Genomic DNA, 22,635 nt, shown 5'->3' on the forward strand with positions numbered 1-22,635 from the left:
ATCTTGAACACAGCCGATGGTGAGTAATCTCATTTTTGACGGTTTATGGATACTATAATAAAGTGCATGTCAGTGCTGTAGTTTAAACTGAATAATTTACGAAATAAAAATCGATGACGGATTATACTGATCCCGCGAGAGTTGAGGTAACATTTGAAAAAACCAAATCGACCGAATCACACCAAATACGCACGCTGCAGGTATAACTACGTTTACCATTTATTAAATATATATAGGTATATATATATATATATATGTATACTTATACTCGTGTTTAATCCTCTTGCCAAACGCAGCTACCATATCCCTCTCCATCTCACCTCGTCTAGCGTTTTCGTTACTAATTCCATTATTCGGCCTAAGCCGTTGAAAGTTTAAACTTTTTTTACCCCCTTGCATCCCACCGACCATCTCTTCATACTTAAGCCCATCCCACCCATAAATCTGTCACTTCGGTGGCCCTTTTAAGTCTTATCCGGATGACAATCCCTTTTTTCCTTTCCACAACAAAAACACGGATCCGACGGTCCTAATTCCGGTTGATTTAGAGCTTTTTGGCCCCCTCAGCGAGAAATTTTCACATACACACATACGCGCTCGCTCATATATATTCGTACACACTATATTATACATATATATATATATCATATTATTTAGAACTACAGCGCGGAGAATATATTTCTTGTACAGTTGTACCAAGAGATTTTCTTTTTCTCCAGGCAAATGGTATGGTCGGCGATTGTGAGATAGAGTGGTGATAGAGAGTAAGTGAGCGGTGGGGTAAAATACAAAAATAAAAGTTTTTCTTTTCCACAACTTTTTCCCGTTCCTATATAGTTCCTATATCTACGATGCGTGTTCATGTCAAACATATATACCCATACATATAATACGTGGGATTTGCCACGTTTAATTTATAGTGCGGACGTGACCCACGGTCCGATATGTGTATAGTTACAAAACTTTGATTAGGAATTATGTGCATGTGTGCGTCTACAACTATATACAAGTTGGGCTGAGGGATCGAATCGGCAAAACAGACTTGAAACTTTTTTTTCGTGTGGTTATCGTACGTAAAGGATTATATTCTATGCACATCTTTTTCTTTCATTCTCAATCACATATACACATATACATATATACACATAAATATTACACATACATAGATATGTATCCATTTTTATAAATATTAATTATATGGGTAGAAAATAATTATAATTTTTCAATGAGTAATATTTTTTTTTTCTCACTGTGAAACGTTGAAACGTCAATGATATTATGATTATACAAGTATATAAGTATTATATAATATATACCTATATGATATTCTATATTCTATAACTGTAATAATATCCAACAAATTATTTTTTTAAGAAAAAAAAAACGTTTTTTTTTTTTTTTGGAAAGTATAAAAACTTATCCTATATTATAACCTGATGACTGCTGTGGTTCATTAGCAAATTGATTGGTATATTATATATTATCGACCCCACTGTACAGTTCCGGAGTTGTTTACATTAGGAAAAGTAGGCGGTATCGAAACGTCTTTGATGTCGTGGGTGAACAAAAGAAATATTCACTTCCTTTTTGTTCGTCCCGCTATTTCCCGCCCAGTCAACAGTTCGGACGGGGTTGCGGGCATCGGCATCACTATTTCACCGGCGACGACCAGGACCCGAAACTTCCTGCCTTTATATTTTATTATTATTTTACATTTAAATTATAATAATATCTATAGACGTGTACTAGTGTGTTTCTTTAGCCGCGCGTGTGCGAGTGCCTCACATTATATTCCTATTCCCATTATACAATCGTTAATAATTATGTTAATCACAAGCAAGAGGAAAGGGGATATTATTTCTCGTGAGTCGGCGGCGGCTACGCGGCGATAGACGGTCCTCTGCCCTCTTTTGGTTATTTGTGCGTAGTATATAATATTATTATTATTATTATTAACAAAAACAACAGGCCGTACGAAATTTTATGACACAATATTATCATAGTAACAACATTGTTATAATAATATAATAATAATTCTATAAACTAATGCGCGTGTGTATGTATACGACTTTACGGTCTTTACGTCTCTATTTTAATATTGTGCAGAAAAGACAAGTGCAGTTTTCGATCCCTCTCCCGACGAAAACTTTCGGATAAACCGCGAGCGCGCTCAACCACTCTGCACATTCACACACACGTACCGAACACATATATTGTTTTGGAACTTTGCCAGTTTAACTCGACTGCAGTGTCTGTATAATAAAATATATAATATAGAACATATATACCATCCGTCTCGGGTTGTTTCGAGGGGAGCGGTATTCACGAGGACTCATGTATGACGTGTTACATTTTCGTGAGCTACCGCAGGACCATAGGAATATTACACAATACAATGTACAAGTCGGTATATAATATGTTGTGAGGACAGCTGGACGACGAAAAATACGCGCGTTTCAACCGCCTACGGTGACGGTAAACGACGACGGGCCGCCGAAATGTGCAGCGTGTTCATAAATAACGTCGCGAAAACGACAGAAAAAAATATTAACCTCTCCGATCGTTTCGCTGTAATATTTCACATCCCACTTGACCGTGTAACCGCGATATTATTAATACAACATGAATGTATAGTATTATGTTGCCACTAGCGCTAATAATAATATTTTGATACACCTACTACTGTGCAACGCGGGTGAGATGGCAGGTGCGGCGGTGCATATAACGCGTCGTAAGAAAGACGTTTTCGCAAAAAATAATTCAAACTTCAACGCCGTCGCCCGTCGTATTTTAAAGTGTGACTTATAATAATGCTAATAATAATAAAATACATAATATAACATAGTAGCGTCGTGTAGTATCTCGTGGGAAAACCGGCTGCGACTGAATTTCGGATTTCAGTCGGGCGCGAAAAAAGACGAAGAGAAAGTCGAAAACTAATTTTCGTTTTACCAAACTATACGTTATACCTACCTATCATGGGTAAGGTGTACGCGTGTATAACGCATCTCGTCTTGAATAATAATGTACTTCGGATATTCGGATTGTATTAGGTATGCTAATCTTTTAAAAATGTATTCGGGAAGAGTCGTCCGGAACAAACAACTTCCGGAAATCCCTCGTTTCATTATGTACACGAATTAAATTCGCTCGTGTTTAAACCGACGTTGACATTATATTATTATTATGTATAGGAGCCACGAGTACTCTACGGCGGGTGGCCGAAATCTTGCATACTGTGCAGCTCTTTTTTTATATTTTATTCATTTTATCATACTTATTTGATTTCGATTGAAACTAACACTGACTGTGTAAGCGACACTTGTATAATAATATTATACCTTAATCCGCCGCTACGTCATGTAATGCAAACTGGGCCGATACTGATAATTTCGGAGATGTCGATAATATTATGTTGTAGGCCCCCACGGACTGGAAACGAAATAAAATCAGGTAAATGATAACGATGACAAGGGGAAATAATCGTTTTCGTTTATCCGATTGTATTGCATATTAATATGTATGATTTTAAATCGACAGTACCTATACCTTTTACGGGCTCCGCGATAACATCGGCAGGTGAAGGTGATTTTATTATTTTTTTATTACACACTAACACATACATATAGGTACACGACATATTATTATTTTAATATATTATTATTATTATTGTATTATACGCCGTTTGTTTTTCTTCCGCGTCCACCGCGCCCGCGTCAAAACAATTAATTATATGTATTGTGACACCGTAGTATCATCATCATAATAACACGTCTAAAAAATATGTATTCTAATGCGTGTGCGTTTTGAAACCATTGTGTCGCAGTGACGCCACAATAATAATTATTCACACCAGTGAATCCGTATAATGTGTTGTTTAAATGACGTCTGACTTTTTGTTGTCTTCGTTTTGCGCATCGTTCTACAATCTCGATGTTTTCATTACATCGTTTCCAACGTGTCCGCCGGGCATCTTCGCCCGTCCGTCACGTTTTCCTTAAATTATCACAGTCCTCCAATTCATCTACGAGCTACCAACTACAATATCCAAAACTTTCATTAGAATATGTACCTACTACGCATATTTTCAACGATAACCGATAGGTAAACCATTTTATACTGTATGACATAAAAGTTTTATTTGATTTTACATAATTTGTTCCTTCAAAAGTGCTGCAATTAATATTATACAACAATAATATTAATTATTATTATACAATGCAGACGCATTGTGCCACTCAACTTAGGGCTGTATGATCGATCAGACATGGTAACGTGCTGGAACCGTTATCATTTACTCAGTATCAATGATATTACCATTAAATCATCGACGAATACAACAGCACGATAATATATTTTTTTGATCTACGCATCTGTATATAATGTTACGGCTGTGTGTGCGCAAGTAGTTTCGCGCACAATCTGTTCGGAAACGGCCAAAATATAGTGATTTTTTTTTCATTGTTTCTGTTTTCATTTTTTTTCTACTCCTGTGAGAATTTTATACATATACGTATAACTAACCGTGTGGGTCGTCGACGAATAATAATATATATAATATATATATATATACACAAAAATAAATAAACATCGGACGCCAGATGCTTTACACTTGTTACCCGTCCGGCGACGGAATTCATTTTTCGAAGGGGAAAAACGTTTTTAATAATTTTTTTCTTCATCTCCGTCAAAAATCTGTTCGGCCAACCGAACGCCACCCCGCAAACACGCGCTTTTCTCAATAAATGGAGTAAAAAAAAAACTACATTTTATCCGCATGTAGCTTTTACAATGTTTTTCGTAACGGTTATGATTTTAATACCATCTAATTTAATATCATTCTTTCGGAAACATTGGAAGGGGCATAAAAATCATAATTAATATAAATTATAAATTAAAAGTTTAGTAATACAATAATATATGTATAGGCGCACATTATTTTATAATAGAATTATAGACAATGTTATAATTGAGAATCAATTTCACATTTTTCAAATTATGTACAATAAGTAAATAAAAAACAATTACAAAAATACAACAAAAATGGCTTGAGGAAGATATTGCTAAGTTACTATTTCATAGTTAAATATTTGAATCTTATATGCGGCACCGTCAAAGCCATCTAGTCAGGTTGATTTTAGATGTGTTCTAGAATCTAGATGATAGTAGTTGGAATAAGTCAAATTTGTCATATTTTCGTTGAACATTTAGGTTGGACTCCAAGCCCTCCATAAAGAATAAGTGGCTTTCATATAATGTATAATAATATCATGTGTATCATTAATAACGAATGATGTAAAAAAAAAAAAAAATAACAAAAAATTCGTAAAATATTGACAACACAATGTTACTGATATACGATACAATTGTATTATGCGGTACATTATTATTTCCACATTAGTAGCATAATCCACTTTTCACGTTAACCGGATTTACTTGTGCTTCGCCGATGACGACGACGACGACGGCAAAATGTCACTTCCATTTTGAAAGCGGTCGCGTTCTCCCTCTACCACCCCAACAGTCGTCGCTTTGGCGCTTGGCCGTCAGAACCAGCTACAGCGCAGTTGTAAGACTGCATGAGTGCGTTTTAAGTTTCGTCCGACAATCGTAGAGACCCGTTATCGCGTTAACTAACGGCACACGAACGAAAGCCTATGCGGATATATTATACATACACAATACACACACAAATCAAATATTTTATAGTACGCGAGGCGAAAAGTGAGCCGCGATCGTCGCGCGCCAAGCGGCTGTTTTTCGTCAGGGTTACTCCGCCTATTCCTACTGTTTTCCCGCCTATAAAGTAATTTCAAACGACGTAATGTAGATGTTTTTAATAAATTATAATAAAAAAAAACATAATAAAATACAAATAACACAAGTAATACATATAATACATTTTTTTTAATTAATCATATCGTCTTCATCATCGTCTTCGTCAGTAGAACTGTCGTCGGGATTAATTGTCATTATAATAGGCTCCAAAATTTCATCTCTTAATCCTTCTTTTACCAAATCGTCTTCTTGAATTTTATCGCAGTGATCGCCACATTTTGCCCAATCTTCTGTTGTGACTGCATCTAAAGCACTATTTACTAACACTTCTATATCTGCCATTTTGAAGGTGTTATTTTTTTCCGCGACTTTACCCTTAACTTGCGCCCAGATTAATTCGATTGGGTTATATTGGCAGTGGTAAGGAGGAAGTCTTACCACTTCATGGCCCATTTGTAGTGCAATTTCGTCCAATTTATATTTTTTTTCTTTTGGCATCGTCAATTTGACTTTTTCCCGTAGTTCGCTTAATGTCTCTACTGGAGAAAAGTCTACAGATTTGTCTTGTAACCATTTTTGTACATCTGCCTTTCGAGTATTTGCCTTAGGATATTCTTCTGTTAAGGTAGAATGGTATGTGGCATTGTCCATTACAATTATACAAGGTTCTTCTAAATTGCCCAACATATCTATAAACCATTTTTGAAAAACGGTGGCGTTCATTTGAGAATGATAGTCAGCCTGCGATCCCGACTTGCAACGAAAAACCAGTTTTGAATTTTTGACAAAACCAAATGAAGGTGACCCAGCATGACACACAATAAGCCGACCGCCCTTACCAATAGGTACTTTTAATCCTTCGGTGTTGTCGGAGTTTTGCCATATGTGTCCTCGCGTATGATTTTGGTTTACCCATGTTTCGTCTAAGTAAACAATTGGCCTTGTATCGTTATTACGTCTAAACTCGTTCATTTTTCTCAAAAACTTAACCCGAGAACAAACAATATCATTTCTTTCCATTAGAAATTTACGCCCATCATTACATTTTTTGTATTTGAAATTCAAACTACGCAAAATATGTCGCACGGACCATTGTGAACCCGAATAATTAATTTTTTCATGCAACGCTCCCAATATTTTTGCACTAGTTGGATACTGACCATTATCATAAAAACTATGAACTGTTCTTCTGACAACTTCATTGTCAAAATCGTCCAAGTTGGTCATAGGTTTGGCACGTTTATAAGTTTTCCTTGGAGACTTAAATGAAGAAGGTTCGGCAGCTAGTTGATTTTCACCCACAGATAATTTTTTCCCTTCAGCACAAACTCGTTTAACACAAGCAAGACTTACGCCACACGCTTCAGCAGTCATTTCACGAGTTTGACGAAAAAAATTACTAATTTCTGGCTTACCTTTGTCACCAGCCAATGTTTTGAAATAATTATAAACATGAAAAATAACTTTCTTCGTTTGAGAATGTGTGTCTTGATATGCCATTTTAAAACTATTTTTGTATACGAGTAATTATTAAAGAAATAATTAAAATATTACAAACATTCAAACTTTAAAAGCGCGCACTTTAAAAACCAACCACGTAAGAACGCGGGAAATATGATTACAAACGTAGATAATAAGCGAATAAAAACACGTGTAAACTCGTATCTCGAATGTCGAATGACTAACCAAACGTTAACAAAATATTGTGGTATGCAACAGCAGCTACTGGCGCCTACTGCTAAAGGAAAATAAATTGGTCTCCAAAATACAATGAATTATACAATAAATTACCACCTGCCGTTTTTAAAATGCGCGGCAGCTGTTTCCATTGCACACAAACGTAGAACCCCTGAAACCAGAAAAAATGACCGCTTGGCGCGCGACGATCGCGGCTCACTTTTCGCCTCGCGTACTATAATTAGGTTGTACCCTTGATCTTTTATCATACAGAAAGAACTTTATTATTAGTTTAGGTTTAACGCAGAGCTAAGTACAAATAATAATAATGAAAACGAAAGATACATAGATATCAAACGGAGACAATAATTGTTTTCAATAATATTTGTTATAAAGATATGTATTATAACAACTGCCAAAGACAAAAAAAATGTCTTCATGCAATTGCCGTTGGTTAGAAGCAGCTCTATCTAGTCGTGTGGCACTGTTGCCGCAGGATAGGCGACGTTATTATATATATACGATATTATATATTATACGACTCACGCGATCAAGGTCAAAAGGTATTGATTTATTTCGGCGGTCCGTCTCCAATTTTTGTTTTTTATTATTACCACCTATGATATTATCATCGGATTTATTGCGCGTTACGGCTAATCAGACCTTATCTATGCGAGTAATATCAAAAATCTATGGTGCCTATCGACCGGGCACGTGTAACGTATAATCGGATTGATGCAAATTTTTTATATAACCGTGAACTGTGGACAAGAGAATGTTTACTATAGTACGAGTTATTTCAGGAAATTAGGGAGATGCACCTCCTTTGCGTGACGCCCCCTGCTGCAGAAACCGCAATGCAGCCGACACCTGCGAAACGGACGCCAATCGCGTATTTATAACATGATATACGCGCTGAGATTATAACGGACGGCTTGTGCGCTTATTAAACTCGCGCATAATGAATGCAAACTGCACACGACCCAGCCGGCGGCCGAAGGTTTTTCATTAGCATAATATCTCTAAACGGTGACGACGACGACTATTATAATGTCCGAGCATAACGAATCGCCGGGCGACTGATTGATTAGCTGCCATTATTATTATTAATACTACTATAGCAGCTACTTCTATACTACAACACACAGCTACCACTACAAGTACTATAACTACTGTGGCTAGTATTATAGTATAATATATTATACACGTATGTGTATAGGTACCCAAACCTACCTACCTACCTATCTACCTACCTATCTCTGACTATATATATACACACACATAAATACCTGCCGGCGGCGGGGCTACCGGGTAATATTTGCTGCTGCACCGTCCGACTTCCATCCTCGCCCACGTCTTCCCCACCTCTGAAAAATTAAACACTACTGTTCCGCCGCGTACATCATATGCCGTATATACATCATGTAGCAGCTCCGGGTTAAAATAATATAATATTATTATAAGCATGGTGATGGCAAGTGATTAAGCGTCGGGCGTTTTCGTGACGACGGAGGCTGCGGGCCGCGATGGGTCGGGCGTTAATGGAAAATTGAAGTAGTCGACAAGGAAAACTAAATAGAAGAAAATACTTCATCGTCCGGCGGGATCGGCATCGTATATGAGACTTACAGATTTTTGAATATATATCGAAAATTAAAAACGAAAATTGATCGTTTATTTTGATTTTTTATAGTTTAAGATGATAATTGGGTGCGCGCGTTATTATAAGCCGTCGTTTTTCTCGTTAGTATCATAATATAATAACACAATAATGATGTTGTCGCGTTTTGGACAGAGAATGATGATTAAATACGAAATTATAGAATATATTTCTCTCTCGCAGTCTTTATTTTTCTAAACAAAAGTAGGTATATATTATTGAATTTGTGTAGGTCATTTCTATAAACAGAACTATATCAGTAGTATTGTGGTTTAGGTATGAGTATAGTGTACTTCAAAACTGCATGTGATCGCTGAAAATCTTCCGTTCTCCTTACATATTTGAAATGTACGATTTGTGTTCGTATTTGTGTATGTATATATTATTATATACAGTCGCTTATATCAGATGCACGAGTGTTATACTGGTGGTTGTCAGTTTTTTTTTTATTATTATATCCAATTTTTTAAAATATATTTGTATTTATAATTTTCTCAACGCTATGCACGTGATGTAAAGCGTATGGGTGTAAATGTTCAAACCAAATCGTACACGCGTATTAATAAGTATAAAGCTATATATGACATATAATCCTTTCACAAATCCCTCGCACGTCATGCGTCGTCCATCACGTATTTTCTTGTTTGACGCAAAAGCCCGCGGGTATAATACATAAGAAATAGCGTTTGAAGAACAAATTAGTTTTTAAAAACTTACACCTGTGCGTTGTTGATATTGGATTAGTATATTTTACAGTGTTTATATCATGATGGCAATGACAACATGTAACTATATGGTGTATTTGTATATAAGATGGTGTCGTTATACAAACCTATTCGATTTTAGCGGTAAGAAAACGGCTTGGACCATGATCTATCGCAAAAATATTACGATAAACTAAAAAACGCTTGCATCCAGCCTAACCATGGTATTTATAACAAATTATTATTTACGATATAATGTGCGTATCAACGTATAAATGAACGCTCCGGGGTTTCGATTGTCGGTTATAGCAGTATTGGTGGTTGGGTGGATAGGGATGGTAGTTGAGCATGGGGTGAGTGTTGGGCAAAAGCAATAATGACGCACTCGCGATTTGCCGCCCGTCCGCTCATCTATATAGTCTCGTCGCGAGTACGTGACCGGTTTTCCCAATAGAGCAATTTATCTTTTTTCGGCCACTGGCGTTTCCCGCTGCCATTCCTAGCCCCTTCCGGACACATTCTCATCGTGCACTCACACGCACACAGACACCCACCCTCGTACTGACACAAGACACGTCTCTGCACGTCTTCCTTAAAAGAGTCGAGAGCGTGGGGTCGTCTTCTACGCGAAAAGTTTTACTTTTTTTCGTACACATGCCGTGCGTGTATTTGTAGTGGAGATATTTTTTCAAGGGTGTGGTGGACTTTGTATTGTTAACGATATACACTCATGGGTACTCGCGCACCCAGTCACTCCTTCATCCACTCGAGGTCTTCTAAGCGTGGGGACCAAAGGTTTTTGACGAGTAAATAAAATCAGCCCTTGGACCTAGAAATCACGCTCGCCAGCATCTCTCCGCCCGCCACAGTCACTGCATTAATAAATGTCCACTCCTTAAACCAGGTTGGCTCGGGATATTTTTTGTTTTTTCTTCTCCTTTATTTCCTTCCTCGACACGTTGCGCGTTTGTAACGACCATTTTAAATTGCTTTGTATATTTTACTAATATTATATCGATTTTTTTCGTTTTTGTTACAGTGTTGGAAATATTGCGAAGTACTACAGACCGAAGGCAAGAACATGAAGAACATTTGTGAACACAACTGTGTAAGTATAAACATTTAGAATTTATCATATATATATATATATTGGGTTATCTTCTATACGTCATTAACACGTTTTTCATTTTTTTATTTTATCGACCCCGCTTGGAGACTTTCCAAACCTATAAGTACGGCTGTGAACACCCATTACGGTGTATCGTGAAAATTGTTTCACACGTTCACAAATAAATCGTATGAAATATCGCTATGTTTAAAAGAACAATTCTCCTAAAAAAAAAAAACATAAACGTAAAAAATCGATTTCGGTAGTTGTATTTATAATATCGTCCCATTAAATTATTATCTTTATAGCGTACTACCAAAAGTAGACACTATGAAAAAATGTAGTAAATTGATGTTTTCAGCACGTTCGTCATCCACCCAATCTTTTTCGACGACGTTATTTCGGAAAATAATAATATTTAATATGTATTTTTGGCTGTGCGTATTTCTATAATATAATATATAGTGAAAGCGTTATTCTATACACCCGTACTACTGCAATTTTTACAGAAAGTAAAGAACTTGGGGAGTAGTGCCTTATTAAATATTATTAAAAACAAAAAATATCTACGCTTCGATAAAAATATCATGTATGTGAACAGCGAATGTCACTTTAATCCATCACCTTGTGTACAAATTGTATATAATATATGATACCTAATATCATGTCTGTAAAAAGTAAAAACACAGTGTTAAACGTTGGTTTTATCGGTGGTGACAACGGCGTTGTAAGGGCTGAGTATCTACGCATTATGTGTAATTCTTCTATTACCTATAATAATATATAAACTCTTTCTCTATCTATATATGGCACATATATTTTATGTAATAGGCAGTATAATATACGGTATGAATATGAGTATGATCGAATACGATACTATACAGTAGTAAACACATATTAAACCGTTAAAAGTCGTAGTCACGGGTGCCCAAGATCGTCTTTCGACGGAAATCCGAATCGCATACCGAGTGTTGGGCCCATTCAGTTTACATTCCAGATTACTATTATGCATTATGCATATTATAATCCTCGTCCGATTTCGGTGTGTCGTACACCTTGAGCGGCGGCTAATACTTATCGACTCAGCATCAAACGTTAACATTTGTGTGTGTATCGGTGGCAAGCCGCCATTTCACCTCGCTGGCTCGAGCATACTCGTGGATTTAATTAATAAAATTCAGAATCATTAATATCAATAACCGTTTTCACTTATATAAATCTGGAGTGGTCTATTTGACAAGCTACGTAGTATTTGTATTACAATCAATTAAAAAAAAAAAATCACACATTGTCCAAAGTAGACATTTAAATAAGTTCACTTAACAAGATCGTTTTTACAGGTATTGAATTATTTGAAAAAATAATTTTTATCGTAATGAGTAATGCAATCTGTTTATATTTCATTATTCTTATATTTAGGTAGTAGAATATTTTTACAAAACATGTTGATGCATTATGATAATTATTAATATCATACGATAGTGATCGATGGAAATGCATCTGATAAAAACGATATTATAATATGTGACTTTATGTTTTATTACGAATTATGTATATTACTGTATAATATAAATAGGTATAGAAATTGTGCCCAAAAATTATAATATAATATGTAATATTAATATATTATAGTATGTGAGGCTTAGCCGGTGGTTTTGGTTTTAACGTGGTCTTCCGTTCGAATGCACACAGTTCGTTTTGAACTCGGCCGGGATCAAAGGGTGAATTAACATTTATCGGATCGACACCGAGCTGAACGAGAAATTGTATTCGAATCGTGTACGGTGGCGATTTCACGTACATATGAGTATATATATATATATATACAGAATTAATATTATGCGCTTTTAATCAACGCGCTCTTTCAAAAGCCGTTCGTTTGTAAAGCACCTAAAAACCTCTCTTCAGCAACACCACAGCTTCATTGTCGGGACAATTCGTTGTATATAAAATATTTATATATTGACAACTAAGCATTGATGGACAAACCTTTTTTTATATCGTCTATATATGTATTTATAGTTTATACATTTTTTTTCATGTGAGTTTTACCAAGACCGCGTGTGTGTTACTTATTTATAATACTCAGTATTTGTTTATCAAACATCATACTGCAGTAGTGCAGTATAGACAGTGGTCATCAAAATGCAGTCTGTTTATATAACAAAAATCTATCTGTATACCTTGTCTTTACCTATTAATATTATATTATTACGTGTCAATTTTTACAATAATTGTTTTTTATTTAAACCTACTATTGCATTTAAATAATTCGATACATCAGCTAAAAATTACACGTGATCAAAATAATGATAAAGGGAAAAACGCTGTCATTATTACATACAGAATTAATAATAATATAATTATAATGATGATGATGAAAATATAAAAATGTTTTATCATCAGGTTACTCTCTGGCGCAGATAAAATTAAATATTTTTGTATTTCATAGAATAAATTATGGCGATTTTATTTCTATAAAAAATATTGCTCGTCGTATTTTACGGACTACGTTTGATAATTTCATATATTATATACATTATATATTATTATCAATTCGTATTACTTGCTTGAAATAATGAATATGAATTAACGAACTCCCCGAGGAAAGTGCAGTCACCTGGCATAATCTTTTTTTAGGGTTATTTAACTTTTGTCACGTCCTGCAAAGGTAAGGTACCAAGCTATACATATATAGTGCGATATGAAACGACCTCATATTTTCATATTAAATTGTTTCCTTTTCTTTTACGAAAGACCCAAATTGAAACTCATATTTCGTATTGTTTTTCACCAAAATTGTCGTATATATATATATAGATATATAGTAACCGCTCCGAGCAAAGAAATATAATAAACGTGTGGAATTCCCCGAAGTATATATAATATATTATAAAGTCTCGGTTTTTTCGTCACGTGTTTCCGGCGTTTTTCATTTTCCGACGACGGCAAACCTTGGGAATTAAAATTTTAATGAACGTCTCACCGGTGTGTAGTATTTCAGCACAGTTGTAAAATTGTGTAGTATATTATATAGGTACACTGTAAAACATATATTATATATAATATATATGATAATAAAATGGTAAGGCCGTGTGCATTTATACACTCTTTGTATAGGTACCTATATACTTGTAGGTTTACGTGTCTCGTTCCCACGAAATTTTTCGATTACGATAATACAATAAAAGAACGGCGCGCAAATAATCTGCACGAAGGTTTTTGGTCCTAAATACGACAAACTACCACCCCCGGCGAAGACGCGCAATAATTCCTTATGGCGGCGCGGGTGGATCACACACGTGCGGTTACGACGGACAACGCTGGAGCATAATATTGTTATAGTGTACATTTACGACTCGGTAAGACGGCCTCGATTGTGGTGAAAATACCCGTTCACCCTCTCGCTGGGTGGTATAACACAATACGTTTTCACCCAAAATCGGATTTTATCGCGTGACCGATATCATTGCGTAAAAACCACACACGAGCGAAGCGCGCGCGCGCGCTAGAGACCCCCTCGAACGCCATACGAAATAATATCATATAGGTATAAATAACATATTTATAGATCGCCATTCGATGCGGTTTTCACGTTTGACGACACGGTGGTGTTTTATATTATAGTATACCTGTGTAATATACGTGACACCCGTTTTGTATTATACAGCCTTGCCGTTTAATCTGTTGATTTAGTAGCACGCCACAAACGCGTTTGATTTCTAATAATTTAGTACTCGTTTATTAATATTATGTAGGTACTCTGGTTTGTATAATACGCGAAAGCCGTGTTCAGAGATTGGATTATAATATAGCTGCCTGGAACACACAGCAGCAGGCCGAATCGAACGGATGGTTGCTGTTATAAAAATGTCAACCCTCCAGTCCATTGTACACGCGTATTATATGCAGTGTATAGTATATAGGTACATATAACGTATAGTAGATTGTAGTGTGAGAGTGTAGCGGAGAGTGGATTCCTATAATAGCGCTCGTCCGTTTGCAAATTTTCTCGAGACGATATAAATTCAAAAAAAATAAATAAATAATCGAATTCCCCAATAGGTTTGACTACATTTACGGTCACGTATATAACAATAATATATGTAATACAGTTGCTGTTGATGCGCCGTCGTCGGCAGCACTGTTGTTAGCTAATTCTAGACCATTATATAAATTCCGCTCCGTACGACTCGTAAACAACTATTTCTAAAATATACCTGTAGGTATACTTAAACATTCCTAGATGCAACCATCGCCGAATCCGGTCTCAGAGTTGAGAAAAAAACTGTTATCATTGTTCACAATAAGCAGAACTGAAAAAATAAAACATTAAATCGCTCATCAATATTGTTGTTATTTATCCGGAGAATTCCACAGTTCCATCGCACGCTGCAAAAGCGGTCGCTGATCAATATGCATATATAATATAATAATACTATATGTATATACTATACTATATTATTTGTAGGTAAAGAGTGCAACATAAAAAAATATTTTAAAACGTGTAATTACATTTAAAAAAACCTCTTTATAGTTACAAGACTACGGAAATATTATAAAAACCCTATTACTATGCAGCTTTAGCTGTAGTCCATGACCGATCAATTCGTACGTACGTTTACATCGGTTATATGTGTTAGTATAAATGTTTTCAAATCTTCTGGAATCGTCGACGTAGCGATGTGATTAAATCTCATTTCGTTCTTTTTTAAACCCCAACAAAGGGTAACGGTTGTGCTCATTAATCCTTTTAAAGCGCGCCCAGATGTAGTAGTAAAAAAAAAGCTCTAAAGATGTTCCGGTCGGTTTTTAATTTTTTTCTCTCCCTCTTATTTTTTTGTATAAAATCTGTAATGACACACCGTCGTGCAACAATTGAATGAAATTTGAATAAAGAACTCCCGGCTGTGGTGACCAAGAGACGAGCGAAGAGGGAGCGAGACAACCAAACGCAGTACGCGCTCGCGCGAGCACACATGTATATAAAACGAAAAAAGATCCCCGGCTGAATATTATAACAGTGCCGAGAGACTTACACGACGACCTCGATGAATAATTCATAATACTTTTTTTTTATACTTCTGTACGGATTTATTTTTTCCCTTTTAAACTCTCAAATTAAAGCAATCGTCTTGGCGGTAATTTCAATCTGGTAACCGAGTATCTATTACCTATAAATAAATATATACTTTCACTGCCTAGTGCCTGCCAATCTCTATATTATGTATTATATTGTCATATGAAATAATATATGTAGTGTCTACGCTTTGTCACGTTTGCAGATGTATTAGTACGTAAATGTATACCTATATATATGACTCGCGCGCTAGTGCGTATGTGCACGTGTGAGCACAGATACTTGGCCTCAGGGTGTAAAATAATAACACTAATAACGATGATAATAATAAAAAATACTCATGGCTACTGTTTATATTTTTTCCTCGTCTTTCACCGCATCGATTCGCGATAACGATATGTATATTATATTATTATTACACGTACTGCGCCCCAGCATCTCCTATAGTAATAGTCTTATCCACGGTGTACATAATGTATACATAAATCGCCGTCGTTATAATAATGATAATAATAAATAATAGTAATAATAATAATAATAATAAACGAGTGCGCGTTGCTGATGAATTCACTCGAAATAATTGAGCTTATAATAACAGTAGTCGGCCGCGGGCGGCCCCACAACCGAATGCAGTGCGCGCGTGAACGCATTCAACTCCCGTGATATTATAATACTATTTCAGAGCTTCCGCTGTAAGAAATAACGTTCGGGCTACACATACTGTTTTCATTTATCCGAGAGTCGAGATGGAAACAATTTTTTTTTTTTTTAATTCGATTATGCCTCGGCACAACACTTGAGACATTTTAAAATATTTTAAAATCACACTTGTTGTGTGTGCATTATATAGTTGCACGTATAATTTTGCATGTTAGCGCAAACTCAAAGTATTATATAATATATTTACAATATTATTTGTTTCTTAGATATCTGATATTTCTTTTTGCAATGTAGTCAAAGTTAAACAGTTTCCAACAAATGGTACGATAATATTATTATTATGTTATTCTGCCGCAACGGCTGCAAAAGTCTATGCACACGTGCAACGGACTTTGCGGTCTTAATGCGGTGTCCTCAGGGATCGATATACACGTATAAAAGTACTGTATGTTTTGGTGTAAAAGTTGAACACTCGTTTTCTTGAAAAGTAATAATAGCTTGACATATTTTTTATTTGTATAACTTTTAGTTATTACAAAATTAACTTTTTGAAAAAAACGTTTTTAATATCTTAAGTGGAATAATTTTCCTAAATTTTAATATACATATTATATAAATCAAATGTTATATAGGTTTTAATTAGTTATAGTTATTTATAAATATTTAAAGTTTAAATAGATGAACTAAGTAGCACAGGGTCACTATAGGTATGTACTTTACTTTGCTTAACTTTAAATGCTGATTTAATCATGAAAATGTCTATATCAACTAAAAAAAGAATTATTGTATTACATTTTTTTTTTTTTTACTACAAAGGCGAAAGTATAAAATTAAAACAACTTCAATGTTAATTTTAACTGTTAAAAAAAATAAAGTCAACGAATATTAAGATTTATGAATCCAAAATAATTAAATTGAATTGCGTAGAGATTCGAGTTAATAGAAACTGTGTTTTTAATTTTGAATAAATTCTTACAATTGGTGGAAAATTATTAAAAAATTGTATTAATAATATAGGAAATTATCTAATTTAATATGTAAAATAAATCCACTTAAAATTAAGAAAACATTATTTGTGTTCAAGTCATTTAAAAACAATCAATACAGAGCTCATTAACATCCAGCTCTATATATTTATATAACACACCTACTGCAATACTAGCTATTGTCATTGTCATATATATAATCGATTTTCAGTGGGGCAATATTTTACCTATATATATGATATTCCAACTAAAAAATATTATGTATATTGATACGTATATACTTTGTTTCATTTTATTTTTTCTCTTGCAACTCGCGCTCGAGAATTGGTTCGATTTTTGACTGTGATACGTTTATTATATCTATAGGTGTACCTCAAAAGCACGGTGTATTCGTTTCGATCGGTTAGTAGTTATATATTGTTCAAATGCCGCGTTTTCAATACAAATGCAGGAACCGGCGACGGGCCTGAGTTTTTATATTAAATTTCCCGGTTTCCGAATATTAATCGACTGCCGGCGGTTGTGCGTGGGTGGGTAGCGGTGGTCCCAAAAGTACGGTAGCCACGAGTAAGTATACATTGGATATATATATATATATATAAATACCTATATAAAGTGACGGGGTTTTATTTTCATTAAAAAGTTGGTTGACTAGTGTTCTCTCTCATTCTCTGTCTTTCTACGCTCATATTATATTTAAATACTCAAACAAAAGATATTGCGCTGGCGGTGGTTGTCGCGGCGAAAAACGAATTCCGCTGCGACATTAAATGACTTAGAATTCACTATAAAGTCGTGTAATTATGTAACAGTATATACGTACCTATAATATACATTTATTATTATTATTATTGTTTTTCCTCACAGAGTCCGGAATGCGTGCCGTTACGGGTTTTCACAGTCTTTGGTCAATCGATACTTTTATGGTTTTTTTGTTTAGCAAACCCTCTCACCGTCGTCGTCATGTACATTATATATTATATCGACATACTCGTACTTTTTTTGCGTGTATGATACTGTCTCCGGGCGAAATAAACAATATCAATATTATAACGCGTACAATAATAATAATAACAATAAAAACGGTTTCCTGGGCGCGCGTGCCACCGGAACGACTATATGTACATCGACAAAGTATACATAATAATAATGCATGTATAATGTGCGTAAATAAAAAAAAGCGATGTCCCTCTCGAATTCTCGATGCTCGACAATGAATACGATCGTCGTCGGATTTTTGGTGCGAAACAAATCGATAGAAAAAAAAAATGTTAAAAACCCGTCTGTAGGACTTGCGACAGTTTTGTCTCTTATAATATAGACGTTGCGTATAATAATTTATACGCGCCGTACAAGACGTGTACATATTATTATATATAATAATATAGTTATATATATATAATATATATAATACACCTACGCGCTTTGACACCCGCTGACGAGGTCCAACCGGAGTATATAATATTATTTATGTCTCGAGGCTTGTGTGCGTGTTTGTATATCGTTTCGAATACTCTTATGGGTATTATACGCGTAGTCATGTATTTTATTGTCCGCCACCGTTGATTGACGTATTGAATGCGTATAATACTGTCAGCGTATATACAGCGTGCTTGCGCACGTGTGTTTGATATTCTTCGTGTTGTGTGTCGTCGTCGGTGCAGACGGCGAGTGAGTCTCGTTTGTGTGTGTGGCATTGTTATCGTGTCTGTTATGCATACACAGACGACGACAACGATAATAATAATAATAATAATAATAATATTGTTACACTATTGTCTGCTGTGCAAGCTGCGACGTACCTACCTGTTTTCAGTATTTTTTTTCGCTTATCCTCCGTATGATATGCGATCGCATGTTTGCACAAGCGTACGGGTCACCGATAATCCAAATAGATTAAAAAAGACATATTTTGAGGGGGACTGTGTATTATAATGTATGGGGTACCCCAGATACACACTACCATTGCAGACCCGACGCGAACGGTATGTTGGGTCCTCGAGGCGAATACGACGCTGCGAACGAAATCTGCTATTATTATTTCGTTGTTGTTATATATATTGTACATACCTGTACCTGCGCGTTATCATACTGTAAGACGAGACACATCGCATACACACGCACGAACAAATATACTTATAATATTATATAGGTACACATAGGAACTCGTATTGTTCGCGGGCAGAGCGCATCGCCAAAGTTATGACGTTCGTTTTTATTGTGCGTGAACTAAATCCCTTATAATATCGTATGCTGTTTTTTTTCATAAGGCTCGAAAAAAAATAACATAATAATGCGGATCGTGTGTACGTCGTCGTTTTCTTTATTCCTTTTAGTGTTTCGCCCACTGTCGTCAGAACGGTTGCAGAACGTTTGCATTTTTAGAATTGCGCACAAGAATATTTACGAGTACAATATATATACAATGGTATTATATGTTCTGTAAAAAAATATATAAAATATATTATAAAATAAATAAACACGTGGCTTATTACGGGCGTCGGCATAAATTTCACTTTGATATGGCCGCTCGCTCACGCACACCACACACATATACATTCTTTATTTCGACCGCGTAATTATTTGCGGACGCTGCATCCGATGCTGGCACATGTCGTGTCGTTAGCTGTTTCGATTCCGCTATCGTTGAATTTGCTGATTTAGTTGGTTTTTTACGATACGTTTGTCATCATCAAACGACGAAAGACGGACCGCCTTTGCCATCGTTATCGCGTCGCAGGAATACGCGATAATATCATAATAATGTACAACACTAAACACGCAGAATGACGGTCGGTTTAACTTGTCATATTTTGCTCGAATAATAATAATAATAATATATTCTATCAATCAAGCTCAATGAAGTAAAAGAACCAACCCTGGACCTTCCACGTCAACACCCCAATAAAGTATATGTGACCTGTATCAACAGACATAGAATAGGACATACACACATTACTCACCTATATTTAATGAAAAGATAAGATTTTCTCGTATCTTAACAAAATACAAAATAAATGAAAAGAAGAAAAATTCAGATTATCTAATTTAAATTTTTAACTCAAATAATTTTTAAATGAAACACTACTATACTACAGTATAATGATCACGGCCGAAATTTGAAGATATATAAAAATAATTCACGTCAAGGATTCCGTATAACATTCGTCATTTCCGGTCGGAGATCTTTCGCCAATTATTTATAGATAAATAAATACTTTTTGTATGATATAACTAAGAAATACCACAGAGTATCTAAATATAGGTATTTAAGTATGTGTTATGGTGGTGGCAAAGCGGTGAAAAATATCAACACCCAACAATAATGCGATTTGCTGCCGGAGATTTACACATAAGTGTTTTTGTTTACCGTAATATTGTATTTACTACTCATAGCTACTGCGTCGTACGAGAATAGTTTTATTGTCTCATCGTTGAGAATGTCTAACCGGGGAACGCGACAAAGATTTACGAGACTGATGAACTCGGTCGGTGATCGGCGATTATTAAAATTATACCCAGTTGATTAAAAAAATAATATCTGAATAGAGAAACGAACGTAATTATCGTTGTTTTCAATAAATTTTGAAAAGAATAATAATAATATAATGCTGTTGCCTGTATGACGGAGGCACACCGGTTTCATTATCGTTATTATTATACATTTTTTTTTTTACTTTACCATAAAAGTCCCGAAGCATAAAAACATATATACAATCTATATAGGTACGCAGCAGCTAGTAGACGCGGTTCGTCGGTAAAACGAGTTCTTCCGATAATTAGCTCTGGCTTATTTTTCTTTTCATAAATATTAATAGAAAATTATACGTATATACACAAGTAACTTCATTTTTTTTGCCTTTTGCGCGCAAGACGTCGTAGTTGTTATTGGGTACTTATTATTCGCAATAATAATTAATAATATATTTATACGCGTATGTATTCAATCAATAGATGTAATACTTTTTTTCCCTAAACGATCGTCGACCACTACGCCACACAAACTACCCAGCGTGGTGTACAGTTTCCACCGTGTATAATATAACAATTTATATATTATATTCTCTCGAGTAGGATTTTTCGTCAAATTACTTTTGCGCGTGAGCGCCACAAACTGCGATTTTTCAAAAAAATAAAAAAAATTGTCAGCTGAGCACCGAAAATCCTGTGGATTGCGTGTTATTATGTGTAACGCAGCCCGCGACCGTTTTGATAATCCCTCGGATTACTATTATATATTATTATTATTATTATAATACCTACCTCCTATAATATATATACTCGCGCTTACAGCCGTGAATAATATTGTTCGACGACAATTTATTCTCGTTAAAAAAATAAATAAATAAAAAACAAGACAACTCGCATAATATTTTGAAACAGGGTCGTAAATTTTGCACAGAACGTTTCCACAGACAATATTATACGTGTAAGCTGTATTATGATACGCGTGTGTAGGTATTATACCGATCATACGTTCCTATATAATAATACACGCTCGTATTTAATTTATTGTAATATTATTATTTTCGAGTTCAGCGTCTGTGGTGGCTATTTCAGACTACTGTAATATGCGTAAATGGATGACACGACGACTGCAGATTTCTATTTTATAGCCAACAGTTCGTAAACAATTTTTTTGGAAATGAATTGGTGAAGTTGGTCGATTTTGCATCGTATTTTATATATGTATATATATATATATATAAAATATAATATAATTTATAAGTATGATATTAATCATATTAATCATATTATATTCTGTTATATTCGCGATAATCCGTAAAAAATAAAAATGTCATCGGGTTTCGTGTCCTTGGGATCAGTGTTTGTGCGACATAACTGTGCAGACGTTCCGGTCCAATCGATTATTATATACTTTAATAACCGCTGGGCCGATCTCGTATACTCGGGTAGGCAAACAATTATTTTTCCTTTAATATACATTTATAAAATATAAACGAACGAGAAAATACGTGTTT

At 35.1% G+C, this 22,635-nt stretch overlaps 1 protein-coding gene across 1 annotated transcript in view; it reads left to right on the plus strand.

Annotated features, from left to right (window-relative positions):
* LOC132929638 (uncharacterized) overlaps positions 1-22,635 on the plus strand; it is a 119,988-nt gene that overhangs the window by 65,597 nt on the left and 31,756 nt on the right. Inside the window, exon 3 of the mRNA XM_060995131.1 lies at positions 10,859-10,927. Within this exon, the coding sequence (XP_060851114.1) occupies positions 10,859-10,927 (69 nt within the window). The remainder of the gene's footprint in view (positions 1-10,858; positions 10,928-22,635) is intronic.

Source organism: Rhopalosiphum padi, chromosome 1 (assembly GCF_020882245.1).
Source record: "Rhopalosiphum padi isolate XX-2018 chromosome 1, ASM2088224v1, whole genome shotgun sequence".
Lineage (NCBI taxonomy): Eukaryota > Metazoa > Arthropoda > Insecta > Hemiptera > Aphididae > Rhopalosiphum > Rhopalosiphum padi.